The sequence below is a fragment of the Toxorhynchites rutilus genome, chromosome 2 (genome assembly GCF_029784135.1).
Source record: "Toxorhynchites rutilus septentrionalis strain SRP chromosome 2, ASM2978413v1, whole genome shotgun sequence".
NCBI classification, from domain to species: domain Eukaryota; kingdom Metazoa; phylum Arthropoda; class Insecta; order Diptera; family Culicidae; genus Toxorhynchites; species Toxorhynchites rutilus.
In genome coordinates this window covers 234,632,247-234,644,999 of record NC_073745.1, presented here as the reverse complement: position 1 = coordinate 234,644,999, position 12,753 = coordinate 234,632,247, and the positions used below count along the sequence as shown (strand labels likewise).

Sequence of the window (12,753 nt, the reverse complement as noted above, 5' to 3'; positions counted from 1 at the left end):
CCCTTAGCGGGCGATGATCGTTGGCATCAAGTACTGAGCGTACTTGTGCATGAGCTGATAATGCGCTAAACGTAGGGTGAGAGGATGATCAATGGAATTCGACTTCCTTCAATTTGTGGCTGGATTGATTCGTCGCATGATGCCATCTCCCTTGTTGATGGATTGCTCGTGGTTGTGGGTTGGAGCAGACGTCATTGCCGCGTAGCGTTGGAGGATGAAACATAAATGAGATTTTTTGAAATTCAATGAAAAAATATGGCTTACATGGATGGGAGGTCTCATGACCTCCCATTGATGCGCAGTGTGATACTGCGATTGGTGGAAGGGTTTCAGTTCCCTCCTTGTAGACCAGCAGCTTCAGTGCTGTCAGGATGATCAGACTGTTGAACCGGTAGTACACAGATCTTGCTGATTGAACGGCGGTACTCTCCTTGGGATGTCCTCACGGTCACGACGCGGATGTGGTTGTCGTTGCCCTTGAAGATCTCCGTAATTCGTCCTACTTTCCACTTCAGCGGGGGTTGGTTGTCTTCCTTTAAAAGGACCATTGTGCCGATCTTGATGTTGTCACGCTCAACAGTCCAACGTGTGCGAGGTTGTAGCCCTGATAGATATTCGGATTGCCATTGTTTCCAAATTTTTCGAACGTATTCTTGGGTCTGCTGCCAGCGGTTTAGCCGGTTGAATGAAACCCCATCCATACTGGGTTCCGGGATGGCCTTTAATGAACGATGGACCAGAAAGTGCCCGGGAGTGAGCACTTCCAGGTCATTTGGATCTGAGCTTAGCTGTGTCAGGGGGCGAGAATTGAGACATGATTCAATTTGAGTAAGTAAAGTCACAAATTCGTCGTGATACAGGATGACATTTCCCAATGTACAGCGCAGATGCTTCTTGAGCGATTTGACTGCTGCCTCCCAGAGTCCGCCAAAATTCGGGGACCGTGGCGGTATAAACTTGAAGGTTATGTTGTCGTCTTCAAAGTGGCGAGCTACCAATTTCTGATGATGCTGCGAGCGAAATAAACGAGCAAGCTCTTCAAGTTGTCTTTGTGCGCCTTGAAAATTTAGCCCATTATCGCATTCGATGAGCTCAGGTATGCCTCTGCGCGACACAAATCGCTTAAGAGCGGCGATGAAGGCATCAGAAGTGAGATCTGTGACAAATTCAAGATGCAGTGCCTTTCTCACGAGACATACAAACACAGCAACATAACATTTGACTGCTGCAGCTCGTTTGGCAGGACGAAAGTAAAAGGGACCACAATAATCCACACCAGTTCGCAGGAACGGAAATGTAGGTGTGACACGTTCTTGAGGTAATTCGCCCATTAGTTGCTCCAAGACCTTTGGTTTACAGCGGAAACAGCTGACGCAAGAATGGACTACCCTGCGAGCAATATTTCTGATTCGAAGAGGCCAAAACCTTTCTCGCACCACAGCAATCATTAGCTGTGGACCAGCATGCAGCAATTTGTGATGATAATGAATCATAATTAGGTTCGTCAGCGGATGTTTATCCGGCAGAATAATCGGATGGCGTTGATTGTAGCTTACTGGAGCATGTCGTAGCCGGCCACCGACGCGCAGTATGCCATCTACCAATATCGGGAATAACGCTTTCAGGCGCGAATTGGATTTTACTTGTTTGCACCGATGAAGTTCTGCGATATCGTTAGCGAAACGTTCCATTTGGGCTAGCTTCACTACTACTTGGGTCGCGGTGTTTATTTCCATAGTTGACAAGCACCCAATTCTCCGTTTTTTATTTTCTTTAGTACTGCTGGCATTGTGGCAGTATCGAAGTAACCAAGCAACAACACGTACCAGTTTCATAAACGACGAATATTTTGAGAACAGCTCATTCGAGGGAGTTATATGAGCAGTAAGGACAACAGTTCGTTCTTCCAACTCGTCGGAACCGAATTTCTTCTCGGTTTGACGTCCAAGTGATGGCCAAAACCGAGACGTTTGCGAAAGCCAGGTGGGACCATTCCACCACGTGGAAAACTGCTGTAGTTGAGCAGAGGTCATCCCTCTAGAAATTACATCTGCTGGGTTTTCCGATCCAGGCACATGAGACCAAATTCCACCTGCCGTTATCTGTTGGATTTCTGAACATCTGTTGGCAACGAACGTTTTCCATCGAGATGGGTTCGATGCGAACCAGTGTAGACAAATTTCTGAATCTGTCCAGAAAAAATTTTTGGTTTGAAGTTTTATACTTTTTTCAACCTTTTCGAAGAGATGGCTTAATAACAAGGTGGCACAAAGTTCTAGTCGAGGGAGACAGACTGTTCCGTTTTTCTTGTTTTTTCCTTTTGGCGCGATCTTTGATTTCGCAATCAGAAGGTTGGTTTTTATTTCACCATCAGATGACATAGCGCGAACGTAAATGCATGCTCCGTACGCTCTCTCCGATGCATCAGAGAAACCGTGAATTTCTAGATTGATAGGTCTGGATATAGCTTTCGCCCATCTAGGAACAGACAGGTTGGTCAAATTTTGAAGACTCTCTCTAAACTTCATCCATTGGTGCTGCAGAGCTTCCGGTAACCCTATATCCCAGTCATAATTCTCATACCACAACCTTTGCAGTAACAACTTGGCCTGCACTACCACTGGACCTACTAGCCCAAGTGGGTCAAATAAGCGTGCGATGTCCGAATAGACAATTCGTTTTGTAATTGGTAGCTGATCACTATGCGTTGGAGCTTCGAATCTGAACTCGTCAGCGACAATATCCCACTGAAGACCAAGGGTTTTTATAGGGGAAGTAGAAGCATCGATTTTCAACAAAGTGCGCTCATCCTTCAGTTGATCCGGTACGTCAGTGAGATTTTCTGGATTGTTTGATGTCCACTTGCGAAGCGAAAACCCGGCAGAATTAGTGAGATCGAGCAATTCCCTGCAGAGTTGTCGTCCTTCTTCGACAGTATCGGCTCCTGTAAGCAAGTCGTCCATATAAAAATCGCGACCAACGGCGACCGATGCGAGAGGATAGGTTGTGGTGTTATCTTCGGAAAGCTTCTGGAGGCATTTTGTTGCGAGATATGGAGCTGCAGATGTGCCGTATGTTACGGTTGTAAGCTGATAGCTTTTAATGGGTTCCGAAGGTGTGTCTCTCCATCTAATTCTTTGTAGGGGTTGATCAGACTCTTGAACTAATATTTGCCTGTACATCTTTTCGATGTCGGCAGTAATGGCAAACTGCGGTATCCTGAATCTCAATAGGATTGAGAGAAGGTCGTCTTGAACAACCGGTCCCACTAGTAGCGCATCATTAAGGGATATTCCAGAATCCGTGGGGCATGATGCATCGAAGACAACACGAAGTTTGGTGGTGATACTGTCGGGCCTCACAACACAATGATGTGGAAGGTAATAGGTTGGAACAAGCGAGTTAGTAGACGCATCATCATCGACCAGTTTCATATGGCCCAGGTTAACGTACTCGTGAATGAAAGCAGAATATGCTTCCTTCAACTGAGGGTTCGAATTTAAACGACGTTCTAATGAGCAGAACCGACAATCAGCAATATCTCTGGAATTCCCAAGCTGCGAAACCAATGCATCTTTCTTGGGAAGTGCGACAACGAAACGACCGGATGAGTCCCGTTTAACCGTTTTAGCGAAATGATCCTCACACTCCTTTTCTTCCAATGATTGAGTGCTCTTGATATGACACGACTCAGTTTCCCAGAATCGCGTAAGTAGATTTTCGATTGAGGCTTCTAGTACTACATTAGCTACATTGGCGACAGCAGTTCGTTGTTTCTCATCCTTCACTTTTCCTGATACTACCCATCCCAAAGCGGTGTTTTGCAAAATGGGTCCATCGGCACCGATTTTAATCTGACCATCACGCAAAAGCTCATAGAAAACTTGCACGCCAAGTATTAGGTCGATACGTCCCGGTTTGTTGAACGAAGGATCGGCTAACGTAGCATCGGAAGGCAATGTAAAGTCGTTGATATCAACTAGTTTATTAGGCAACTGCATTGTAATCTTGGACAGCACGTGAAATTTCCAGTGGTCCTCAAAATCAGCACGTTGGGATTGAACGCGAATAATGGTAGAGTATTTTGAAGTAGTAGATGACAGCCCTACTCCGCTAATAGGTATGAATTCTCTGGTACGTTTTAGTTGCAGCGTTTGCACCAGACGTTCCGAAACAAAATTCAGCTCAGAGCCGGAATCCAAGAGCGCTCGAGCCCAAACGAAATTTGTTGTTGAATCATAAACTTTAACAAGTGCAGTAGAAAGCAAAACAGTGGCAGGAACTAAGCGACATATTTGATTGGTAGGCGACGAAAAGTGGCTAGTCGAAGGGGCAGTGACCGTTGGCTTTGGATTAGCAATCGGCTGACCCTGTTGGGTAGATTGTACGCTTTGCAATTGGTTATTCGGAACAGATGACGACTCATGCTGCGAACCCGCGGATGATGACGAGGACGACGACGATGGTTCAGATTGGATGGATTTATTAGTATTCATCGGGGCGGACGGATGATGCAGCATCGTATGGTGTTTTTGGTGGCATACACGACATGTTCTACCGGAGCAATTATTAGCGATATGCGACGACGATCCAAGACAATTTATGCAAAGCTTTTTAGATTTCGCTTCATCGAATCGTTGTATTGGAGTTAGCTTTCGAAAGTGTTCACACTGATATGGTGAATGTGCAGGTTTTTTACAAAATGGACACGAACTTTTAGGAACAATGGCTGAATGATTTGTGGTTAGCTTCGGTGCTTGGTAGTTTATACGCTGTGAAGGGGAGGAGCGAGAAAAATCTTGCGCTCGGGATCTAGATCCAGCTAAAGACTGCAAGACGAGTCCGTGTGAGCGAAGGAATTCAACAAGTTCAGTGTAGGTTGGAACATTTGTCGATTTACGGTGGGTCTCCCAAAGACGCAAGGTTGTTTGATCGAGGCGCGAACTCATCATGAACACTAGCATCGTGCTCCAGTTTTCAGGATTTTCCCCCGCCTTTTGCAGCATTTTCAAATTACGCTCAAAATCGTCGATTAACCGATTAAGGGATTCCGCACATTCCCTTTTCATACCATCAATAGCAAAGAGTGCTTCGACGTATGACTTAACGAGAAGGTATTTATTATCATATCGCCTATCGAGCAGATCCCATGCAACCGAATAATTGTCTGCTGTTATCTCTATCACATCAATCACACGCTTCGCATCTTTACAAAGAGATGCTACCAAATAGGAGAATTTATCTACCTGACTAAGCATGGGGTTTGAGTCGATCAGGGACAGAAATGTATCACGAAACGATGGCCACTCCTTGATCGATCCGTCGAATAGAGGCAATTTGATTTCAGGCAGTTTTACTCTAGCTGTGGAAGTATGAGCAGGAATCGATTGCACTGCAGGTGAGGGGTTAGTACCATGCGATCGCAATTTGTTAGTGATAAAACCCTTTATTCTCAAGTAAATCAGCTCAAATTCTGCACGTGAATCCTGGTTCACATGTTCAATGCACATCGGATCAATTTCTCCTTCTACTTGCTGCGTTTGATCTAAAGCGGAAGCGTCAAAACTCTCTTTCAACCTGGCTTGAAACTCATCAGAGCATTCCAATTGCAATCTGGCATCCATAAATTCTGAAAAAATGCCTTCTAAACGTTCTCTCCAACCTTCAAGCATATAAATATCTCTATCTTCTTGATAAGTTTGCACTAGATGTTCTAAATTATTTAGCGAGTCTCGCAGAAAACGTTCACGTTTTTCCAGCTTCTTAAGTTCCGTAGCCATTGTGCTCGACGGTAGCAGCAGAATAATTAATCGAACCTCGCGATCCACACGTGCTTATCAAAATTCCGATAATTTTTTCTCCAATCGATCAAGCAAAAATACGAAAATATCTGCGACTCAGAAATAACGCTCGATTTGGCCTTTCTAGAAGCTCAGCTCACATGCAGCATGCAAATTGTACTTACAATCTTCGATGACTAATCCAAGCCACGCCACTCGGTATGCCCAAGCCACGCTACTCAAACCAGATAACGCCACCAGGTACAATGGATCTCTCGAACAATACAGCATCCATCGGACAATAGCAATCAGCAATACCACTTGAGAAATGCGACTTGGCGCCACTTAACAGATTTTTTTTATCACACGGATTTTGGATCACTTTTGTCTTCTTTATTCTGTTCAGAATATTGGCTATTGGCCGTTGTCCAGTTAATGTCACAAAATTTCTTTGCACAACGTTTCACAGAGTTCAATCACTTTTGCCCGTTTTTGGGCACGAGAATTATTTCCCGTCAGAATATCACTAATTTTCCTATCACTTTGACACCGAATCGCGAATGTGCAAGAACAATTTTCCGCCAGAGTTCGAAGTATCCGGTTCGAAGGACCACTTTTAATGTTCACGATAATACGGAAAATTGTTCTTGACGCCGACAAATTTATTTAGAATGCGAACGAATGACCGGTGTTACTTGTCGACACTTTATTGGGAAATAAGAGACCTGCTGCTATCTGCTCAAGCTTTATATAGGCTGCTGTGATCGAGATTTAAGTGGCAATGAACCGGAAGAGCAGTAACAGATCGGCTGATGCGCGTATTGTGGTAAACGAATAGAGCTAGATGCTAAAGCTAGATGCTAGAGCTAGATGAGCAAGAATTTATAGCAGCAGTCTGTCCATAAAATATGGAACGCGTAAACAGCTCCTATACAAATGAAACACAAATTTCTGCATAACTCGAAAACTAATCAATCAAATGGAGCCAAATTGGGCATGCGAAGGTTTCTGAATATGAGAAATGTTTCTATGATGGTATGACACCCCTGCCTCCTCTGAAAAGGAGAGAGGGTCCGGTAAAAATAATACACATATTTAAACCAAACATATTCCAACCAAACATGATAATTGAAATTTTTTTTAATGTGATAAAACGCACTCCTATATCTTCTTTTATCTATATAAAAAAAATCGATCACCGAATGTGTTGATAAGAGCAAAACTCTAGAAAGGAATTGTCCGATTTAGGGCTATCTTTATTCTATCATATTTTCTGTATCAAACATTTATTTCATGTAACGGAGAAACATGTTATTTGTAAGTGGTAGGAAAATCTTGAACGAGAATTGTGTCAGAAAATAATCTGATATTATAATGACGAGTTTTGGTAGAAGTACTAGGATTTTTATAGTAAAAGGTAATTTTAAAGGGTAGATTAGAAAATCAATCCTATGACCTATGAACGTGCGCTTAGTAAAAAAACGTGAATGTAATAACGAAAAATAAATTTTGGGCGGGACGAAGTTTGCCGGGTCAGCTAGTTCATAATAAAAATTGCCGGCGGCGTTACTACGTAAGTACTAGTATTTGTAGTAAGTTGATCTAGATATAATGGTACAGAATTTTTGAAGAAAGAGTATAGATGAGAAAGATTTTTTCCCTTTTGGTACAGATTAAAAGGTGGCAACACTGCTTGCGAGCACGGAATTTGTTCCACCCAACTTTATTTCGAACTTTATATGCTATGAATGGTCCACTTAATAGAATGATGAAAACATACAATATGTACAATAATGTAATTCATGTGACAATGATAAAGAAATTATTGAAAAAGTCGATGGGTCTGAGCCTAGGGGCACGAACAGGATCTTGACATAAGACTGTGACTGTGTGTAGTAATTGCATTTGAATTGAGTTTTTTCATTGTTCAAAATCTGTATTTCTGTACATTAAAAGGAAGCCTTTAATAACTGTTTCTTGTATTGAACTTGTTGTAACGAGGTAAACTCTGGAACCACATTCTGTTGAAAAATATACACAAAAATACCATTAAAGACATTACTACCCTTTTCTTCTGTTTATTCAATTATGCATAAAAAGACAAGAAGTCATCATCAATCATTGTTAAACACATTATTTAGATACGAGGGTCACTATTTATATTTCGGGAATAGGAACAAAAACAAATAGTTAAGCTGCGAATATATTTTTATTGTCCTTCAAAGTACTCGCCACGATGATCGATACACTTTTGCGCATGCGCTTAAACCAATTTTCAAAGCATTTATTCCAATCGACACGAGCCTTTTTTTTTGAGCGATTGTCAAATTATGTGGGATCCAACGTGAACATAATTTTCGCACAACTAAGTGTTCATGTAAAATCGCATATATGCTGGTGGAACTAATGCTTAGGGATGCCTCAATCTCACAATAGGTTACATGACGATCTTGCTTAATCATTTCGTGCACAGCATCGATGTTTTCTGGCACTACAGTCGATTTTGGACGATCTTCACGAAACTCGTCGGACAGCGAACTACAGTGGTTTTTGATGGAGCTTCATCGCCAAAAGTCAAATTAAGTTGATTGACGCACTCTTGTTGTGATAATCCACGTCGAAAGTCGTAAAAAATCATCGCACGAAAATGTTCACGATTCAGTTCCATTTTTTTGCCGAGACCAAACTTTCAACTAAATATAAAATAAACAAATAGCGTCCGTATGACAAAATGTTCTGAGTACGTATATCGTCAAGAATGTCAAACTTTACGATGGAACCGTCAGATGGACTCACATGACATCAGTGTTGCCAATTCCCGAAATATAAATAGTGACCCTCGTATGTGTTATGATCTACATAAATATAAGCCGAAGTCAAATAGATATATGACAACAGAAATATAATATAGATGAAAATAGCATTTCTCCTTTGTTGCTACGTTGTCCGGAACATTTTTTGTAGGGGGTTGTAATAAATATATAGGCAGGTGATGTATATTAAGTATCCTATGGTCATTAGTGCTCTCTTGGGAAGTTTGTGTAGCTGCTGTAGTGAACTGATCTCATTGGGTGCTGAATTCTGCTTATGTATAGTTGAGGGAAAGGAGAATGGGCAAGTGCATTCGAGGAAGTCAAGTGGGCTACATATATGAACCGTTTGAGTGCGGAGTAAAACATGCCAAACATGCCCAACGCGACGTTTTTGAGTTTCTTGCAGAGCCCAACTTGCGATTAAATTATTAAACGAAGATCAAACCTAGTTTATAATTAACTTTTACATGATTTAGCAATGTTTGTTTTCAATTGAAGACGAATTGATGACAATAACACATGCCAAAGGTTTTGCAAAAAAAAAACTGCAGTACAAACCATCCGTACTATAAATTAATAAAAACTATAGTATAAACAGTAGAATATTATGGTTATGATTTTATTATTTTTCTTCATATTCTATAGTTACATTTAGGTGCCCATTCTATCAAATTCCTTCTAAAAATCCTATTCAATTTGAACGAGGAAAGTGTCACTCATATCTGGGTGACGGGGCGTCGAAAGTGTTAAAAGGTGCTCCCCGCAGTAACAAGAGGAGCGCTATCGTGCTCTAACGCCGTACTAACGCCCGAATGTAGACTAAAAGATTGTTCGTTGCGTCAGGAAGGAAAGCGAGTGGTTAGTGCAATCGATAGAACATACTTATTTTAATCGTCAAATTATTTAATTTTTCAAATATATTTTCGTGTTTCGGGCAAAAATTGCTGGATAAATTTCCTGTCTAACGGTTTACAGCTCAACATACGTTCAATGACGTTTTTGAGTAATATGCGTTTGGAAACTCTTAATGAATTGTTACATTTTCCGTCGAGTTACCCCCCTATGTAGAAATCATAGACATAGTCCTATGTCAAAAGTCATTGACTGAAAGATCATTGTATTAGCGAATATTTCGATAATGCATGATACATGATACCTCTTATAATTGAATCTCATATCTATATACATATAAAAATGGAGTGATGTCTGTCTGTCTGATTCTTATGGACTCGGAAACTACTGAACCGATCGACATGAAAATTGGTATGTAGGGGTTTTTGGGGACGGGGAAGGTTTTCGTGATAGTTTGAGGGTGGCTGTCATACAAATAAAACACAAATTTCCGCATTATTCGGGCATAAATCAAGCAAATGAAACGAAATTTTGCATGTTGAGGTTTTGGGGTGCAGTAAATGTTTTTACGGTGGTTAAATACTTCTTCCCCCTCTCTCAGGGGGGGCTGCCATACAAATGAAACATAAATTTCTGCATTACTCGAGAATTGACCAAGCAAATGGAACCAAATTTTGTATGCGAAGGTTTTAGGGTGCACTAAATGATTCTATGGTGGTAAGATACTCCTCCTCCTCTCTTAGGTGAGGCTACCATAAAAATGAAACACAAATTTCTGCATAACTCGAGAATTAATCAAGCAAATGAAACCAAATTTGGCATGTGGAGATTTTAGGGTGCAATAAATATTTTTACGGTGGTTATACACTCCACCCCCTATCTAAGGGGGAGCTGCCATACAAATGAAAGACAGAATCCGGCATAATACGAAAACTGATCGAGCAAATGGAGCCAGATTTGTCATGCGAATGTTTTAGGGGACACGAAACGTTTCCATGGTGAATAGACACTCCTCCCCTCTCTCTGAGGAGGGGAGGACTGCCATACAAATGAGACATACATTTATGCATAATTTAAGAACTCATCAAGCAAACTGAACCAAATTTGGCATGTGGAGGTTTTAGGGGGCAAGAAATATTTCTAAAGTGGTTCAACACTCCTTCCACCTTTCTGAGGGGGGGGGGAATGTTTCTATGATGGTATGACACCCCTCCCTCCTCTGGAATGGAGAGGGGGTCTCATACAAATATTACACATATTTCAATTGATTGAAAATTTGAATTGAAAATTTTCGGAAAACTCTGAAGGTAAAAGGGAAAATTCTGAAAATTTAATTTCCATATGTTCTACAATTACATAGTGACAAGTGCTGTTAGTTGATGTTTGGCTAGCGAAATTGATCTTTGTTCGAAACTGGAAATGGATTTTAATGTGATGAAACGCACTCCTATATCTTCTTCTATCTTTACCAATAAAAAAGTATCGCCGAATATGTTGATAAGAGCAGAACTCGAGGAAGGAATAGTCCGATTTAGAACTGTCTTTACTCTATCATATTTTCTGTATTCCATGTAACGGAGAAACATGTTATTTGCAAGTGGTTAAACAATCTTGAACGAGAATTGTCAATCAAGATCAATCAATGAACAGTTTTGCGATTGGACCCATTAACATGCTCTTAAAAGGAAAACGTGAAAACGTGAAAACGTGAACGTGAAATGATTGATGAAAAACTCTCGTAAATCTATCAGAAAATGACTGAGTAATAATCGTGTGTATAAAAGGAAGCTTGCATCTTCAATTTCGATCAATCAGAATGAGGTATTTCCGTTTGTATAATGGTTCAGCGTTTTTTTAATTGTTCGATAGTTAGTTTCATGACATATATTATTTTATTCAATTAAAACAATTGTTATGGATTACCGAAATCGATTTACGCAAAAAATATAATGAATCCATCATGAATTGTCTGAGCAATAAGCGTTTGAAATTGGACATTTTTCACGAACGATTTTCATTTTTCAATTTGTACCCCCAATATGTTCCCGTAAGACGTAATCCAACGTCAAAAAACATACTCCACTAGCAGGAGTTCCACGAGTAGTAATCATGTCAACCGCTTCATTTCCCAAAGTCGTTTTCAACGAACGGTAAAATTGCCCTTATCGAGGATATTTGGACTTCTTCAACCCTTCATTTCAATATTTTTCCTATTTGTCAGTTTTTTTTTCTCTAGCTCTTTCACAAACATCGAACAACGAACAAAACGCGACAAAAAATTGGGCTTCTAAAATTACCCCACAGCCACAGCAAGTAAGCCTTCTTGCGTTCGTTGGTCCCGCGATGTCCCTGCTGGTTCACGAGGATATCGGTTACTTCATTTGAATAAAGGATTTTTTTTTCGTTCCGTTGAGACAAGCTGCAATGCATTCTGTTTTTACAAAGTGCGTGTGTTTTGTATTGTGTTTTTTTAGTCGAAATAAAATGTTTCCTGTTTAGTGCTGCTTTCAACACTCACATCCAAAAGCAAACAGTCAGCTGAGTAGTTTCGGAGTGATTAAGTTCTTCCGCGCTATTGATTTTTGTTCCTAACGGCAATCCAGTTTGAACTTGATTCTTGCTTTTAGAAGTTATTCGAATTTCCCAACAAGCCCTCATTGGAAGAACGTTGTAATTTTTCGAATAATCCCTCTGAGGAAATGTTCTGCGAAAAAAAATACATGAATTCCAGTATCGGCTTCTCGTTTGCCCACGAAAACCGATGGCATGGGGACGAGCTGAGTTTTCCAATAATCTTGGTGTGATTTGACTTTCTCTGGGTTTTCGTTCAACGAAAGCTTACTTGTTTCTTCGTGTGCTGGATTTTCACCACTCGTCTCCAGAAGGATGTAACTACCATACGAATCCATGATTTATAGAGGAGGAGGAGTGCGAGGTAGAGCGCGGGTTTCGGTGGGTGTGAGTAAGCAGGAGCAAAGTAGAAAGCAGGAATTTGCTGACGACGATGCGTATTTATTGTTATAGAAACCGTGGCCTATCTTGTTGGGATTTTTTTTTCGTGCTTTCCCATTCTGGGTGATACAACTTAAACACATTCCTCAGCCATCATTTCTGGGCTACCCGTGGTCCCGGGCAAACGCTTTATCGTCACCGCAACCATCGGTCGGCCGGGCAAATGGCGCTTTTCGTTAGCCAACCAGCGAGCTGCCAGCAGGACAAACGTCCCCTGTTATCAACTTCCACGTTGGCAGCGGGGAAGCAGCGGTATGTCCTCTGGGCGGACGAGAGTATCCACACTCTTATCTATA

At 41.2% G+C, this 12,753-nt stretch overlaps 1 protein-coding gene across 1 annotated transcript; it reads right to left on the bottom strand.

Moving 5' to 3' along the window:
- Positions 1-329: 329 nt before the first annotated feature.
- LOC129766736 (uncharacterized) lies at positions 330-5,780 on the bottom strand. The gene has a single exon (XM_055767335.1). The coding sequence runs from the start codon at positions 5,778-5,780 to the stop codon at positions 330-332; it is 5,451 nt and encodes a 1,816-aa protein (XP_055623310.1).
- Between the last annotated feature and the right edge of the window lie 6,973 nt (positions 5,781-12,753).

Bases quoted from the DNA above. Each gene is read 5' to 3' on its own strand.
- LOC129766736 (XM_055767335.1), bottom strand. From the start codon at position 5,780: ATGGCTACGGAACTTAAGAAGCTGGAAAAACGTGAACGTTTTCTGCGA.